We start from the raw sequence: 18387 nt of genomic DNA, 5'->3' as shown, positions 1-18387 counted from the left end.
TATTTTGCGCCTGGGTTTTTCCACACGCTTCTTGTGACTCTGTTGACTATTTTGAATGAAACGCTTGATTGTTCGATGATCACGCTTCAGAAGCTTGGCTATTTTAAGACCGCTGCATCCCTCTGCAATATATCTCACTGTTTTTGACTTTTCTGAGCCTGTCAAGTCCTTCTTTTGACCCATTTTGCCAAAGGAAAGGAAGTTGCCTAATAATTATGCACACCTGATATAGGGTGTTGATGTCATTAGACCACAATCCCTCTCATTACAGAGATGCACATCACCTAATATGCTTAATTGGTAGTAGGCTTTCCAGCCTATACAGCTTGGAGTAAGACAACATGCATAACGAGGATGATGTGGTCAAAATACTCATTTGCCTAATAATTCTGCACTCCCTGTATATCACTCCCATCAACACTTTAATAGGATTGTGGTCTCACAGTAGTTTGCCATTTAGTAAAGCTGGGCTTAACTCGCTTTTATTTGACTCCCGGAAGCTTATTCAAACTTGGTTGGAAGGATTCTGTTGAATTTTGGTGGTGTGAGGGTGGAAGGAGATTTACAGGAATTTTGTTCTGAGGTTCATAATTTTGTTCCAGAAGTATCCGGATGCTATTGTCTGTTTTGCAATTAATTCTGAATTATACCAGTTAATTCAAAATGGAAAATGTCATGACATCTGTCTGTGAACTGAAGCTCAAGAGAAAGTGGGTCATGCAGTAAGACAACGACCCCATGCACATGTCGTTCTACCAAATAATGGTTAAAGAAGAGCAAAGTTAATGTTTCGGAATGGCCTGAACTTAATCTAATTGAAATGTTGTGGAAGGATTTGAAGCAAGCAGTTCAAGTGAGGAAACCCACCAACATTCCTGAGTTGAAGCTGTTCTACTGAGGAATGGGCTAAAATTTTGGCTGAAAGTCATTGTGCAGTGCTGATCAGCAGTTACCAGAATTTTTTTCGTAATAAATAATTGATAGTATATAATATGCATATATATTTTTGTTTGTTTGATTGGGTTCTCTTTGTCTATTTTTAGGACTTTGTAATGATGTTTTGATGTAATGATGTTTTGGGTCATATGCAGAAATTTAGACTAATTTGAAAGGGTTTACAAACATTCAAGCATCACTGTATACAGTGGGGCAAAAAAGTATTTAGTCAGCCACCAATTGTGCAAGTTAAAAAGATAAACTTAAAAGATTAGAGAGTGAGGCCTGTAATTTTCATCATAGCTACACATTTACTATGGTTGACTATATATAATCCTGAACTGTAAGTTTGCCAGAATAATAATCATACACGGTGTGTTAATAGGCCAGAGGAGAATTGGCACCCCGACTGAGTCTGGTTTCTCCCAAGGTTTATTTTTCTCCATCATGCCCTGATGGAGTTTTGGTTCCTTGCCACTGTCGGCTTTGGCTTGGCTTGCTCAGTTGGGGACACTAAAATTATGATCAATATTATTCAACTAAATATACAAATAAAATTTATGAATTAGGTTTTAATTAATTCTATAAACTATAATACTGATCTGCCAACATTGTCGTTATATGATAAATTAAAATAAGCTGATAACATCACTGTTTTCTCCAGAACGACTGCACAGCCAAATCTAATTTTGTTGCAATATTATCCTTTTTGACACTGTGAAGCTGCTTTGACACAATCGTGATTGTAAAAGCGCTATATAAATAAAGTTGATTGATTGATTGATTGATTGATTGATTGATTGATTGATTGATTGACAGAATGAGAAAAAAAATCCAGAAAATCACATTGTCTGATTTTTAAAATAATTTATTTGCAAATTATGGTGAAAAAAAAGGATTTGGTACCCTACAAAAAAAGCAAGATTTCTGGCTCTCACAGACCTGTAATTTCTTCTTTAAGAAGCTCCTCTGTCCTCCACTCATTACCTGTATTAATGGTACCTGTTTGAACTCGTTATCAGTATAAAAAACACCTGTCCACAACCTCAAAAAGTCAGTAACAGTCCAAGACCAAAGAGCAGTTAAAGGACACAATTGTTGTAGTCAAAACAAATTTGTAGACCTGCACCAGGCTGGGAAGACTGAATCTGTAATAGGTAAGCAGCTTGGTATGAAGAAATCAACTGTGGGAGCAATAATTAGAAAATGTAAGACGTACAAGACCACTGATAACCTCCCTTGATCTGGGGCTCCACGCAAGATCTCCGTTGGGTCAAAATGATCACAAGAATGGTGAGCAGAAATCCCACAACCACACGGGGGACCTAGTGAATGACCCATAGAGAGCTGGGACCAAAGTAACAAAGGCTACCATCAGTAACACACTAAACCGGCAGGGACTCAAATCCTGCAGTGCCAGATGTGTCCCCCTGCTTAAGCCAGTACATGTCCAGGCCTGTCTAAAGTTTTCTAAAGAGCATTTGAATGATCCAGAAGAGTATTAGGAAATGTCATATGGTCAGATGAAACCAAAATATAACTTTTTGGTAAAAACTCAGCATTCTTTCTCCTCCAAACACGACAAATTGAGTTGCATCCAAAGAACACCATACCTACTGTGAAGCATGGGTGTGGAAACCTCATGCTTTGGGGACATTTTTCTGCAAAGGGACCAGGACAACTGATCCGTGTAAAGCAAAGAATGAATGGGGCCATGTATCGTGACATTTTGAGTAAAAACCTCCTTCCATCAGCAAGGACACTGAAGATGAAACATGGCTGGGTCTCTCAGCATGACAATGATCCCAAACACACTGCCCTGGCAATGAAGGTGTGGTATCATAAGTAGCTTTTAGTAGGTCCTGGAGTGGCCTAGCCAGTCTCCAGGTCTCAACCCCATATAAAATCTTTGGAGGGATTTGAAAATCCATGTTGCCAAGCAACAGCCCCAAAACATCACTGCTCTAGAGGAAATCTGCATGGAGGAATTGGCCAAACTCAGCAACAGTGTGTAAAAAAACCTTGTACACACCTACAGAAAATGTTTTGCCTCTGTCATTGTCAACAAAGGGTATAGAACAAAGTATTGAGATGAACTTGTGTTATTGACTTAGATGCTAAAAGACTTATTTTCCACCGTAATTTGCAAATAAATTCTTTAAAAATCAGACATGCCGGAGATGTGATTTTCTGGATTTTTTTTTCTTTCATTCTGTCTCTTATACTTGAAGTATACCTATTATGAAAATTACAGGCCTCTCTCATCTTTTTAAGTGGGAAAACTTGCACAATTGGTGGCTGTCTAAATACTTTTTTGCCCCACTCTATATGTGACACTATATTGACAAACATATTGGGACACCTGATCATTACACCAACAGGACGGAGATCACATTCTAGATATTTAGACATTAATATGGAGTTTGTCATGAGATTTTGAAGGGTTTCTGTGGGAATTGTTGCCCATTCATACAGTAGAGCATTTGACACTGATATTGAATAAGACCTGTTCGCTCTAACTTTACATGGTCTTCTGACTTAAGACCAAGTTGTTGCTGTTCCTAAACATATCCACTTTCCAATTATGAATAAAACCACTTATATCTAGGAATATCTAGCAGAAAATTTCACAATCTAACTTATTACAAAGTTGGCATCCTTGAACAGTACCATGCTTGAATTCACTGAGCTATATAAAAGAAACAATTGAAAACATTTTTTATTTTATTTTTTTACAATTGTTTGTAACTGCAGATTGCATGGCTGGGTACTTGATTTTATACACCTGTGGTAAACGGTCTGATTGAAACACTTGGGCCCGTATTTATCAAGCATCTTATGCTGTGTTCCAGTTCGATTTTATTATGCCCTTCACTCATGAACTTCCCTCCGTCTCGTTCACTCGGATGTGCGTCATTGCTTGCGTTGCATGAGTGCCCACTACTGGCGGAAACTTTGCAATGGACAAAGTTTAGTTATCAACCATCCCAATCATACTTTAAGTAAAGTGTAGGAATAAATCTTAAGTGTCAGTCTTAGAGTTGATTTACAACACTTTGCTGTGCCACAAACGGATTTTGGATGATGTTATAGACATGAACCAATTACTGAATAGATGTTCTTATTTAAGAATATTCTCAGATAAATTTACATTGCATGGTGAAATTCCTAAGAGGAGTTTACATTCAACACACATTTGACAATAAAGAATTTTCAAGACAATACATCATAATATACAAATTTGAAATGAAAGATAATCATGTTTTCCAACATGTCTTAATTACAATTTTTAAACTGGTGTGCTGTTAACTGCCCTATAGCCTAGATATATATAATCAGCCAACATGGATTCCAAAAGAAAACCAAACTGGCAGGAGGAAGAAGCAATTGCTACTGCTTTATGAATTAGTTGAACAGCGTTTTAATTATTTATTATAAAGCCCAACATTGACCAGCGCTGAAAAAGATGATGCTTGCTCTGTCCCAACGATACCGTTTGACTAACTGTTTGTCATTAAACATTTCGAACACATTCTGTCTCCTCAGTGCCATCACAAGCCCCTACTGGCAACTCCTAACCACTTGAGAGACCTCTCGAGCTGTCTTAAATAACTGGGAGAGTAAGAGTGATTCTTAGCTTTAAGAAATGTGATAACTTGCTTTTATATTTAAGTTTGAAAGTAGGAGTACATTTCATGAATTCTCAGCACTTAGGACTAAAATAGCACTTTGAGAAGCTTGATAAATACGGGCCCTGAATTCAGTGGTTCAAGTGGTGCCACTACTTTTCACCATATATTGCGTTTGTATACCAGAACTAGATAAACAAACAAACAAACAAACACCATTTGTACACTAAAGGAAATGGTACTGACACTCATCACAGTGTCATTGTAATAAGTGTCAGTACTATTACACTGTCAGTAGTACTGAGAGATGCTCCCTGTCTTTGAGGCTCGAAATGAGAGTAATGCTCACTTGGCATATTGTCAACCTGTTGCTTAATCATGGAGCCTGAGTGTTCCTATAATACATAATCAGTGTGAGCAGACAGGTGCTAGCAAGTGCATTGACATGTAATCCTCAATACACTATTCTTAGATGCTTCAGATTACAAAACCCCCTTAGTGGGATATGTTGCACACATACAACACTTGTATAATTAATGTAGTTACAGGATCAACTAACAATAAATGTGACTGGACATGTATGTATAATTGTATGTTGTGTATTATAATTATTACCTCATCTTTATTAGAGAAACTTTTATGCATATGTTTAAAAATGACAGATTCTAGAACAATTACACTATTACAGAATCAAGACGTTTAAATCTGTTTTTAAGATTATCCAGTTCAAATGATTGTCGTTAGTATTATGTAAATAAATAATACTTTTATTGCAGCATTGTGCATGTCTTTGAAATTAAATTGTGTATTATTAAATATCGGTCGACCACTAATCAATATCCTCTTGGAAAATGCTGAACCCAACAAATGTCTGAAACACTTGAGTGTTTTGTTTGTTTTTGCAGATGATTTTTAAGTATGATTTGGTGAAATATGACCTAATCAGAGATGAGCCTGTCAGAGACCACAATGGATTCTGCCAGCATGTTCAGAAAGGTGAGAACATCTGAAATAATCTAAGAAATACACTTTAGAATAATGGTAATAAATACTAAGTAACTATATAGGACATAATGCAGGACTAATGAATAGTACTATAAACCCACTTCCAAAAAAGTTGGGACACTGTACAAATTGTGAATAAATACAGAATGCAATGATGTGGAAGTTTCAAATTTCAATATTTTATTCAGAATACAACATAGATGACATATCAAATGTTTAAGCTGAGAAAATGTATAATTTTAAGGGAAAAATATGTCCCTTAAAAATAAATATAAATTATAAAATAAAAAAAACTATTTCATGGCATCAACACATCTAAAAAAGTTGGTACAAGGCCATGTTTACCACTCTGTGGCATCCCTTCTTTTTATAACAGTCTGCAAACGTCTGGGGACTGAGGTGACAAATGTTGTCCCATTCTTGACTAATACAGGCTTCTAGTTGCTCAACAGTTGACAATGTTCAACATAAAGGGTGATCTTTCACCCTCTTTCTATGGGTGAAAGATCTGGACTGTGCATTCTTCTATGCAGCCATGCTGTTGTAATTGATGCAGTATGTGGTCTGGCATTGTCATGTTGGAAAATGTACATGTACAAAGTATTCCCTGAAACAGACTACGTCTGAAACATATGTTGTTCTAAAACTTGGATATACCTTTCAGCATTGATGTTGCCTTTCCAGATGTGTAAGATGCCCATGCCACATGCACTCATGCAACCCCATACTATCAGAGATTCAGGTTTCTGAACTTGAGCGCTGATAACAACTTGGGTTTTCCTTGTCCAATTTAGTCTGGATGACGTCCTCCCAGTTTTCGAAAAAGAACTTCAAATTTTGATTCATCTGACCACAGAACAGTTTTCCTCTTAGCCACAGTCCATTTTAAATGGGCTTTGGCCCCGAGAAAATGCCTGCGCTTCTGGATCATGTTTAGATATGGCTTCTTTTTTGACCTATAGAGTCATATATTTGACCTATAGCCGGCAACGGTGAATGGCAAGGTGGATTGTGTTTACAGACAATGTTTTCTGGAAGTATTCCTGAGCCCATGTTGTGATTTCCATTACAGTAGCATGTATGTAGTCTAAGGGCCTGAATATTGAAGGCATCCAGTATGGTTTTCCTGCCTTGACCCTTACGCACAGAAATGCACCTGTAGATGACAATAACTTCAAACTCTTTGCAATTTTTCTCTGAGAAACTCTTTCTGATATTGCTGCTGCATTAAGGGAATTGGTGATCCTCTGCCCATCTTGACTTCTAAAGGACACTGTCACTCTGAGAGGCTCTTTTTATACCTAATCCTGTTGCCAATAGAGGGAATGCACGTGACGTCACCGTCAGCTGGAGTGACTGCTATTATGCCCCACTGAGTGGCAAAAAGACTGAGAGGCAGCACTGGTTTACAGTGTGAATGCAGTGAAAACACACAAAACCAGGCCCGGCGCCAGAGGAGTGGTAGGGGAAGGCATGTCCATGGACCCAATGGACATCGCTGTTCCAAGCTTGAGACAGACTTGATAATAGCTTGTCATTTTCTCACTCAAACCACAGCCAACCTGCTGCTACTTCTGCTTTAAGAGGGAAACGCTGCCCACAACTGCTGGTCTATGATATTCAATCCTCCATAAGAATTCGTAATAATAGCATATTATTAGCGAAAAGGAGCTAGCAAATGATCCAGTGTGTATCTGTATTTGCACTCGTCAAATGATTACATTTCCAACGTGTTTTCGCCTCAGTGAGTATCAATCAATCAATCAACTTTATTTATATAGCGCTTTTACAATCACGATTGTGTCAAAGCAGCTTCACAGTGTCAAACAGGATAATATTGCGACAAAATTAGATTTGGCTGTGCAGTCGTTCTGGAGAAAACAGTGATGTTATCAGCTTATTTTAATTTATCATATAGCGACAATGTTGGCAGATCAGTATTATAGTTTATAGAATTAAATAAGACCTAATTCATACATTTTATTTGTATAATAAGTTGAATAACTTTAATCATATTTTCAGTGTTCCCAACTGTGCAAGCCAAGCCAAAGGCGACAGTGGCAAGGAACCAAAACTCCATCAGGGCATGATGGAGAAAAATAAACCTTTTTCTCCAATGAGAAAAATGTAACCAATCACAGACATGTTTGTAGATATCTACAACGTAGTTGGCCAATCACAGGTGTTGAATGTGGAATACTCACCGCTATATATATATATCGTCATGTGTGTGTGTGTGTGTATATATATATATATTATACACTCCTGAACAAAATCTTAAGACCAGTGCATTGCAAGTTTTACACATTTCGCACTTGTGGATCATAACCGGGTTGTAAGTGCTGCTTTAAAATGCTGATGATCGGCCTGTTTGAGTTTAAATGCAGTTTTCAATAAATTGCCTACTCTCTATTTTTTGTCTCTTGCCCCTGTTTCTTCTTTTGGCATTTTGAAGCAAACCCGGGTTATGATCCACAAGTGCGAAATGTGTAAAACTTGCAATGAATCCCCTGGTCTTAAGATTTTTAAAAATCAGCAGTCTGTTAGTCTTTAGTCTGCCATAAAAAACACTACTTTAAAATCATGAACTCAAATGTTTTTTTTTGTGAAAAAAAACAAAACAAAACACAGTGACTGTTGTAAGTAACAGTGCATGAATCAGACCTTTCTGTATAGCCTAAAACTAATAGGCTTAAACGAAAATAAAGAAATAATTGTGTAGTGAAGTATTTTTTGTGCACATTGCCGCGAGCAATCAATTACCCTTTTACGCGTGCATCACATCACCGTCCTCCTCGCACTGCACACAGCAACTTGCGCTTTCTTCATCAAGGATTAAAACAATATGGAGACAAAAAAGGTTGTATTGTCTTTGTGCTTATAGATTGATAAAATACATGCATAGAAACAATAAAACTTTAAATTCACACAGCTATAGCCTACCTAGGTTGTGGAGGCCCGATGTCAGCACATACTGCCCACAGTATTTTTTTAAGATCTTAAAGGGGTGATGAATTGAGGAATCAACTTTCCCTTGAGCTTTTGATATATAAAAGGTCATGGTAATATCCTCAAAGAATATCCTCTAGTTTCAGAACTGAAAACTTCCTTGTTAGTCAAAGAAAAGCTTTTATATTGTAGCGACTCAGGCGAATCAAACACACAATCGCCAGTTACATTTAACAAATAGGTTTTGAAAGTTGTGCTGATGGCAGACCTTCCCCCAACACAACAGAGGGAGATTCTTCAGTCACCCTGGAAACCATCTGATAAGGTGTTTTATGGCCCCCAAGAGAATTCGGCCACATGAAGTCTTATACACAAAGAGTTTAAGACACAGAGCTTTTGCCTCAAATTATAGACAAACCATCTATAAATGAACATGCACCCCAGGACATTATATGTAAACACATAACTGTCTGGTAAAATGTTTATTCTGTATGGTATTTTGCATCTTTTTGTCTTTGTCTTAACAAAGTACTAGTTCAGATAACCTCATATATGTCATGTCTCCTATCAAATTAATGCTCACTTCACGACTTACACTTCCATGTATATCACTTATTCAGAAAAGGCAGTGTGTGTTTGTTGCATTAATTATAGTATGAAGACTCAGAGACCCACTGAGTCGAACTTTCAAACAAAGGACAATAAAATCTGCTGAGGAATTTCCCGCCGGGAAATCCCAACACTCTCATTGGTTAAGTCTAACCCCAGAGGGTGGGACTACTCCCAGACCTTAAAAGAGGTGCTCGGATGCCCTCCCTCTCTCTCTCTTCTCTCTCTGGCTGAACCAACACGTCATCGTGGCTGGCCCTTGAGCCAGGCCACCAATGCAGGCCCTCCAAGCAGGCCCCAACTCTTCTCTTCTCGGAAAAACTCTCTGGCTCGGGGAATAATTAACTCAAAAGGGATTTAATATTCAATATTCATGAATTTATGAATATGATTTGCCAGTTGTTCATTACGATATAGACACCAGGCTCAGCAAATGGTCCTGTGCCTCTACTGACGTCAGTGCGCGACGAAACACCGCCTCTTCCATGCTTCTAATCCTAATAATAAGGAATGAGTGGTTGAACTCTATTTTTAATGAAGTTCCAGCTCACGTGGGGAAGACGTTCACTTCAATTCACTGCAGAATCGTTTGTAAACAAATCTCCGGTTGATGCTGAATTTGGATCTGACGTTTTTTAAACGTGTTTTTATAGTATTGCATTGTTATAGATCGTTTTGCTTGTGTACGTGTCTAACAGAAACATACATTTTGCATGCTGGACTCAGACACGCATGGGCCAATCATTCAGGTTGTTGCTTCCCCCTCATTCTCTCTTCTTTCTCATGTCACTGAACTGATAAGGGAGCTTAAGCTCATTAAATATGCAAATATTATCCAATCATAGCCGTGGACGTTTACTTCCAAGTCTCCAGTGCGTCACGCCCATCAGAACCCAGCATCCAGAAGACAGCCTCAAAACCAGTGTAGAAAATAGCCTATTACTTATTAGTTATGATGTTTTTGAATGTAAAAACCACACAAACATCATAAGTTGCCCTCAGACAACAGTATAATTAATATAACAGTATAATTTAAAATAAACGTGATTGCTCTACTCACAATTCACCTATTTCTTGTTTTTTCACTGACAAGATGAATGTTGTTTTTTCACTGACTGATGTCTCTGAGGTGTTGAGGACTAGTGTACCTTTGAGCCTTTATTCAGTATGAGTAAAATACTTGAGGTCTGTGAAAATCACATAATTATGATGATCACATAATCATTGAAATGTGCTTCTGTAAATAAACACATGATGACTTACATTTTTTCAATTTATTCTGCTCATGTGGTATTTGTATGCTAATGATCAGGTGAGACGGGGCTGCTGCTGTCTAAGATCTGCAGTCAGAGTCCGTTTTTCGGATACGCTGGAAACAAACAACTGACGGAGAAGAAGATCCTGCGAGATGTGTTTGTCAAAGGAGACGCCTACTTTAACACTGGAGACCTGATGGCTGAGAATGAGGACAACTTTATCATCTTCAAAGACAGAGTGGGAGACACTTTCAGGTAGAGAGGAGCACATAACCTCACAGGCCTGTCGTCACCATGATTAAATATGTGATCAAGCAGGTATGCATACCAGCATGGTCTTATTGATGAAATTAAGCTATACATTTTGCATATTGGCGTTGTTTGCAGATGGAAGGGTGAAAATGTGGCGACCACTGAAGTGACAGAGATACTGGGACTGGTAGATTTTATTCAGGAAGCCAATGTGTATGGAGTCCAGGTTCCAGGTACTGTAAACATCACATGCACGGATAAATGGATAATGCCTTATTTTTGCTATTTTATGACTTTACATTTTTAATATGCTTGATTACTACAGCCCTTTTCTTGAAATTATGCTTTGTATGATTGGAATGTGTCTTTTTTTTTTTAAATAATAATTTAGAAATATTGAGATATATAGCAAATATAATCAAAAAGCTCAAAAATATTGCAAGTACATTTGTTACCTAAATCACCAGCTACACTGAATCCCTGAGAGATTAGAAAGGGAATATCTGCTCGATTGTTTGTATTAGTTTTGTTTGTATTAGTTTTACAATCTCTTTGACTGTTTAATCTTTATAATAGCGTTTGCTTGTGATTGGCTGATGAAAGATTAAACTGGAAGTTAAAAAGCCACTGCATTTTTTGTACGTAGGAAATGAGGGCCGTGCTGGAATGGCTGCAGTGATTGTGAGGCCTGAGTGCACATTTGATGGAAAGAAACTGTTCAATATCGTCCTCAAAGAACTGCCATCATACGCTAGACCTCTCTTCATTAGACTACAGGTACAAAACAAACACTAACTATGTGTGTGTGTGTGTGTGTGTGTGTGTGTGTGTGTGTGTGTGTGTGTGTGTGTGTGTGTGTGTGTGTGTGTCCGTCCTTGTTTATATTACATTGTGGGGACCAAATGTCCCCATAAGGATAGTAAAACCTGAGATCACCTACATTGTAGAGACCAGCCAGTGGTCCCCACTTTTCAAAAGGCTTATAAATCATACAGGATGAGTTTTTTTTTTTGAGAAAGTAAAAATGTAGAATGTTTCCTGTGATGGGTAGGTTTAGGGGTAGGGGCAGTGTAGGGTATAAAAGCCATTATGACTATGGAGAGTCCCCACAAAGTAAATGATAAGAGTTTTCCATGCCAGGGCTGGTTGAAACACATGGAAATTGGAAGATGATCTGTATCTCAGAAATTATAAGGTTTCAGGTATAGTAAAAAATCTAATTACACAAATGCTTGGTTTCTCTCTTAAATTGTGATAATTTTGTCCTTCAAAACTAATAATCAGTGTCCTCATATTTTTTTTTGTAAAGTATGTTTATTAAAATATAATAAAACACACTGACAGCTATGCAGATAGATTTGAGGTGAATATTTTAAAGTGCCCCTATTAAGATGTTTCGAATATTCCCTTTTAGAGCCCTACATTTCTGCCCGAGCACGATGGGCCCTGACTTTTTTACGCCAATAAACTGGCTTTGGTCCAGTTTTCACGTCATACCTTAAACGCGGGCCGGGCTTCTGGCTTTTTTTAGGCTTCTCCTTCATTTTATTTTTTTTTACATTAAAGCTGCAGTCTGTAGTTTTCCTCTTTGTCGCCATCTCTGTTCAAAAAATGCAATTGCAGTTATTTGCTGAATTATCAACTTTACGTGAGACGTGCCCCGGTCGGCACAGCGCGGAGGGATACAATGTTTTGAGGAGAATGGGCAGCTGTCAGGAGAAGGGCTGTCAGTCACCGCGCCAGTGTGGATACTGTCATTCACAATCACAGACTTTACTGTTTGAAAGTATGACCGACATAAGAATGCAATTTAAACAAGTAAGTAACAAACATCCACTTTTGTTCTGACCAAGTAAGGAGAAAAAAGCATTGTAATAGGCTACATCGTGTTGATTAATCTAACGATCGTTTATCATATCACGTCAAACTACCTGTAGTACAGTTTGCATTTCTGTGCAGTCTAATTTCTAATCGTCTTATCTCCTCCCTCTCATAGCAAGCACAAAATAACTGATGTTACCATAATGCACATAGCAAAACAAGAAAGGCACAACAAAGAAAACTCCTTTACTGCATGAATTAAGCGAACAGTCGTACTACTGTTACACATGTCACAATTCAACCATTGAAATGTCTTACCTGTCCGGCAGAAAAAAAGCTGAAAAATACCTTCAAAACACCGAGTTCACGCCACCTTTAATTATCCTTGTTTTCGCATCGGCCCGGGTGAAGTCTCTTTTTTTTTTCACTCCGAAAGTCCGAAGACTTTTGCATTTTACAACAGATGAATCGTCGTTTGAACCTTTTTGGATCCGCCATCAAACTGATAAATATAATTATACTGTGAGAAAGGCTATTTCCACTTACAGCATCCTTACATCACATGCGATACCCTGCTAACTGGGACTCCTTCTTTATGTGTACAGATGTGACGTAATGACGCAAACATATGTTTGAATTTCCCGCGGAAATCCACCAGTACCACTGGACTTAAAAACATTATTACAAGCTTACTGCTGTAAATCGAGCTACGGTAAGCAGATAGTTTTGAACACTGGCTGGTTATGTACTTGCTCAAAAATTTATTTTGGATCATTTTTAACCCAAAAAAGTTACGGACTGCAGCTTTAATTTAAAGAAACAATGAGATGTGCTGCGCTGGTGGAAGCAAGATGAGGCTATGACACAGCGACTGTCAAGACTGGCTTGCACAGTGTTTTGAGTCCGCAGCCGCATAGACCCTTCATAATAAAAGTCCCGCTGCGAGCCGTGTGTTTGCGTAACAATCGCTCCAGCGGCCTTGCTCAGCTCCTCAACATTCGGTCCTGCTCTGCTTCATACTTCAGTAACGTTAATAATCACATTCATGAACATGATTTCTGCCCTAGTCCTATCCGATTCTTTTCCACCGGCTGTGAGGTAAAAACCGCATGTCCAAAGATTCTGTGCTCAAACTTGGCATCATCAACCTATGCCTTTGTTTTGAATAGGCACCTTCTAGCGGACGGAAAAGTTACATAGTGTAAAATCTCACATGTAAATTTTACTCCTGGCAAATTGTTAAATTTTTTACATGTGAGAGCATGTATAGGCTATATGACATGTTGTAGTCAGATTTGACGGCGTTACGTCATCACACATCAGTGCAAATGAGTAAAGCAAGCTAACACGCAAACGGCCGCAAGTGAAATGAAAATAGGTCTTAGATGCTCAAAAACACAATCATCTTCATTAAAACTAATGAGACTAAATTATCTTACCAGTGCTTAGCTCACTCTCTCATATTGTGGTCTTTGATCTTAAAATGAGCTGATGAGAAATAAAATGCAGCTCATATCTCTTGCTTTCGTTGACGTGAACTCTGTTAAATTTGAATATAGCGTGGGAATTGAAGATCGGATTTATATTCATTTTTCGGAGAGGTGTAAGCTAAGACAACCAACATGTTTTTTTTATTTTATTTTTTAGATTGTATAGCCCATTTCGGTTTCGAGTACCATTGCGAGCCTGCCTCAGCTTGTGAGAAATGCAAATTCCTCTGCATCGCGTTGGGGTCCTGATCACTCTGTCGGGTTTATTCTTTCATAACAACCAGCTGGGTGTGCATTATCCCTTATTGTCACCTAAAAGAAAGCATCAACTCCGAACCGTTCGAACTAATTCAAATCCCACTGCGTGACAGTTCTACGCACCTTTTTACTACATTTTATTTCGGAATTCGCAAAAATCTTGCTCTTGAGAGGTCAGTATCCAGTTAGCTTGCTCCTCAGAATCATAACCTGTAAGTATGATTAATTATTGATGTACAGTGGTGGCCAAAATTATTAGAAAACCTGACAGATATGAAAATATTGACACTTTTTTTTAACCTCCAAAACATGATTTCATTTCATAATGTCCATGAAACATGCAGATAGTTGCTCTGACCATCAAATATTATAACTTAAATATTTGGTTTGTCTACCTTTTGTACCATTTACTGCAGCATATCTTTCTGTCGTAGTGTCAAGATATTTCCTCTGAGAACTTCAAAATTAATGTTAGGGACTTAAAGCAACAGCCACTGATGGAACGGCAACAGCGACCGGAAATAAACTTTTAACTGCCGTAGCCAAAGAACGCAAAAATCACTAAGCAACAATAAAGAGACGGCGTAATGGTTCATTTAACATAATTTGACCAAATATAAAGAAACATGTAATTTAAAAAGCTAGGAAATGGTTGCTTTTGGCATTAAATTATAAACAGATACAATTAAAATGCCACATAACTATATTTACTTATCTAATCTGTCACGTATTAATGACTACGGCAAATCAGCTCTTCTCCCGTAGTAGACGGTTACAGCAGAACGTCACGAAGTAGCAGTTAAAGTCGCGCATGCGCAATAGAACGCCAGAACGCCGTTGCCGTTCCATCAGTGGCTGTTGCTTAAAGTCCCTGCTGCCTGCAACTGTAGCCAAATGTTTTCCTTTGAATGTACAAAAAATCTATCCAGTTTTTTTTTTTTTTTTTACTCGCCCTAAATGTGCTCGACAGGGTTAAGGTCCGGACTTTCAGGGGACCAGCCCATCATTTTCAATGTTCCAGCAGATTCCTTTCGTTGCAGGTAGTTCCAGCAATAGTTAGAATAATGTTTCGGGTCATTGTCCTCTTGGAAAATAAATCCAGGCCCAAATAGATGACTCCCAGATGCCAAGTGTTCTAATAATTTTGGCCACCACTGTGTACATTTTCTACCAGGTGTTAAAAATATCTTACGTTTTTATGTCTTTTTGCAAATTTTAATGTTGCGTCAGTCATTACTGTTAGTACTCTGCTAACATGTGCACTGTTAATTCCTGCATGTGCACCACAATAAATTAGAAATATACACATGGGCTTGTTGATTGACATATACTTGTTAATGGTGATGGTGAGGAATTACAGTTACAACATCTCATAATGTACTTCAAAATTAGTAGTGTATCACTGAAACGTCCTGATCAAGTCATCCTTGTGTTGAAGGGTTTGGTAGAATAACTATTTTTCCAATGTTTAATCATCAGTATGGCGCTCTGATTGATATGGTAAAATCATCACCTTTACAGTATGTACAATCGCTGAGCTGTAGGAAGCCTCCGTAGCTGAAGTTTATGGTAATGGACATTTTGTTTTCCGACGGGTGCTGTAAGCAGTTGATCAATCACAACAGACTGGGCCATCTGACCAATCAGAGCAGAGTGGCTCGCGGAAAGGAGGGATTTAAAGAGACTGATTCATTCAATGAGTCGTTTCAGAATCATTTAAAAAATGTAATGTGCAATGTATATTACAAACAAAACCAGTCTTTAAAATAGCATAATAGGGGCACTTTAGCTGTTTTCAAGGACAAACATTTTTCACAGAAAGCGTGTTGCATACATAGCATCTGTCATGGGAAATCATCATATGCTGTCGTGAATAAGCAAGGTGTCTTCTAATAGGATAATGACACAGTCTCATGAATAATTCTGAGACGCAGATGATTCATCGATGTACTATAGGTGTAAGAAAATGTCCTGTAACGTTGAGACAATGAAGCTTTTACACCTGGAAGATAAAAATAGCACAAAGGAGCTCAACAGAATGTGATGTTTTCTTACACATATACTAGTACACTGAAGTGTGTTTTATGACCCTTTAAAGGGTTAGTTCACCCAAAAATGAAATTTGTCATTAATGATTCCAGGAAGAGAAGACAATGCTGAACAAAGTCATAGTTTTTGTAATTTTTGGACCAAAATATATATTTTCAATGCTTCAAGAGATTCTAATTAACTAACTGATGTCACATATGGACTACTTTGATGATGTTTTTATTACCTGGACCATATAGTGTGCATTCACTTTCATGAAGGAACAGAAAAGCTTTCGGACTAAATATAAAATATCTTAAACTGTGTTTCCGAAGATGAACGGAGGTCTTGCGGGTGTGGAACGACATTAGGGTGTCATTAATTACATTTCATTTTTGGGTGAACTAACCCTTTAATACCAGGTGGAAACAAGGCCTTTTATGTGTCTAGATTGAGCCTTCTGGACCCTTTCATGTGCCCAATCAGTTTCATTATTTACATGCACTTCATCACAATCAATCATATCAACCATCTGCCTTCAGAACTGAGGCTTTCTCATGCTCAGTATGTCATATGGTTTGCGTCTATAGGAGTCTATGGATATGACGAGCACGTTCAAGCAGCAGAAGTTTGGTCTGGTGGAGAGCGGCTTCAACCCCTCTAGCATCAGCGACCCGCTCTACTTCCTGGACTACACAGAGAAGAGCTACATTCCCCTGACCAGCTCTGTCTATGATAGTATATTAAATGGTCAGAAAAAAGTCTAGCTTGAGTCCTTAAAAGCACCACGATACCTTAGAGAACTGATTTAGCCCTGCCGACGCTGAGGGACACGCTTGCTCATTTGTAGCGCTGTATATTTGATCAGCTTCCATAGTGAATTATTGATCAGAGCTGCAGACCGTGTCATTTAGTGAATATTGAATTAGTAGATATAAAAGAGGGTAATGATGATATGCTCAGTGGACATGGGCGAACAGTCTGCTGTCAGTTGTGTGTGCTGAGATCCACACAGGAAGTGCACCAAGACCTTAAGGAACAGGCTATTTGGTAAAAAATAGTAGGCTATAGTGAATGTTTGTGTGCTACGAAGGAAAAGCCTTTATATTTGGTGATTGCAAAAATTATGTTCAAATCAGAGACTTTCACATATAATTGCTTTAGTGTGTGTCATATGAGCACCTTGAGCTTTAACTTCCCACAATGTAACTCAATCTGAGTAAAATTTGAATAGTTACTGTTGAAATTACAGTTCAATTAAATTGTGTAAAAAGGAATTCCAAACTAAATTCTGGTCTTCCGGCTGATTTATGAAGCCAGTCACTCATACACTGTTCTGAAATTGACTTGAGTGGCTGTGTGTATTTGAATTATTTTGTATATGTTTGCTGTGTAATGTTATAATTATGTGTAATACACATGCAGTTTGAATACTTCAAATACACAGACCAAGTCTAAATGTGCCTCGAACTATATATATATATATAGCTTCTGAGCATCATAGAAAGTGAAGATTTTCTTATTTTTGGTTGATTTTGTTTTAGTTTTGTTAAACATGGCACTTGAAATATTTCAGAATCACTGTGAATTATATTTAAAACATAACTTGGTTTTAGACATGGTTTCAATCAGTTTTATTAACTTGATTATGTAATAATAAAATGCAATTTTGTTTACATGCATTCACGTTTTTACAATCAGTTTTTTGTTCAATCAAAAGCATGTTATAAACCAATGCAATGCATCACTCATCTCAAACGTCAAACTTGGTTTTGATCAAATTTCAAAGAAACAGAAAAAGTAAAACTGAATAGATTCCTTCAACACTTATGCTACCTCTTCAACAGACTTTGTGACTAGGAACAATTAATTCCTGTTCTTCATCTTTGTGAAGCTTATTTTAACAACGGTGTAGAGTCATCTATAGTCTGTTATATCAATGAATTGTTTTATAATATCATGATACTGAGGAAGAAAGCCATATCACGACTATATTGTCTGTAACTGTACGTTGATTGTGTGTTTGCAAGTATTTCACCTCATAATAAAATTGAAAATAAATTATACATGTTATTGTTTGGGGTTCCATTCCATCATTCAGAGGTTCCAGATCATTGCCAGATATTTGTTTACAAAGTGCCTCAGTCAAACTAA

At 37.7% G+C, this 18387-nt stretch overlaps 1 protein-coding gene across 1 annotated transcript in view; it reads left to right on the top strand.

Moving 5' to 3' along the window:
* slc27a6 (solute carrier family 27 member 6) overlaps positions 1-18299 on the top strand; it is a 38207-nt gene extending 19908 nt beyond the window's left edge. Inside the window, exons 6-10 of the mRNA XM_067432488.1 lie at positions 5471-5561; positions 10441-10639; positions 10772-10869; positions 11283-11413; positions 16824-18299. Coding sequence (XP_067288589.1) covers positions 5471-5561; positions 10441-10639; positions 10772-10869; positions 11283-11413; positions 16824-17000 — 696 coding nt within the window. The 3' untranslated portion in view covers positions 17001-18299. The remainder of the gene's footprint in view (positions 1-5470; positions 5562-10440; positions 10640-10771; positions 10870-11282; positions 11414-16823) is intronic.
* Positions 18300-18387: the final 88 nt, after the last annotated feature.

This window comes from Pseudorasbora parva, chromosome 23 (genome assembly GCF_024679245.1).
Source record: "Pseudorasbora parva isolate DD20220531a chromosome 23, ASM2467924v1, whole genome shotgun sequence".
In the NCBI taxonomy this organism is placed as follows: Eukaryota; Metazoa; Chordata; class Actinopteri; order Cypriniformes; family Gobionidae; genus Pseudorasbora; species Pseudorasbora parva.
This window is presented reverse-complemented; position numbering and strand designations above follow the sequence as displayed.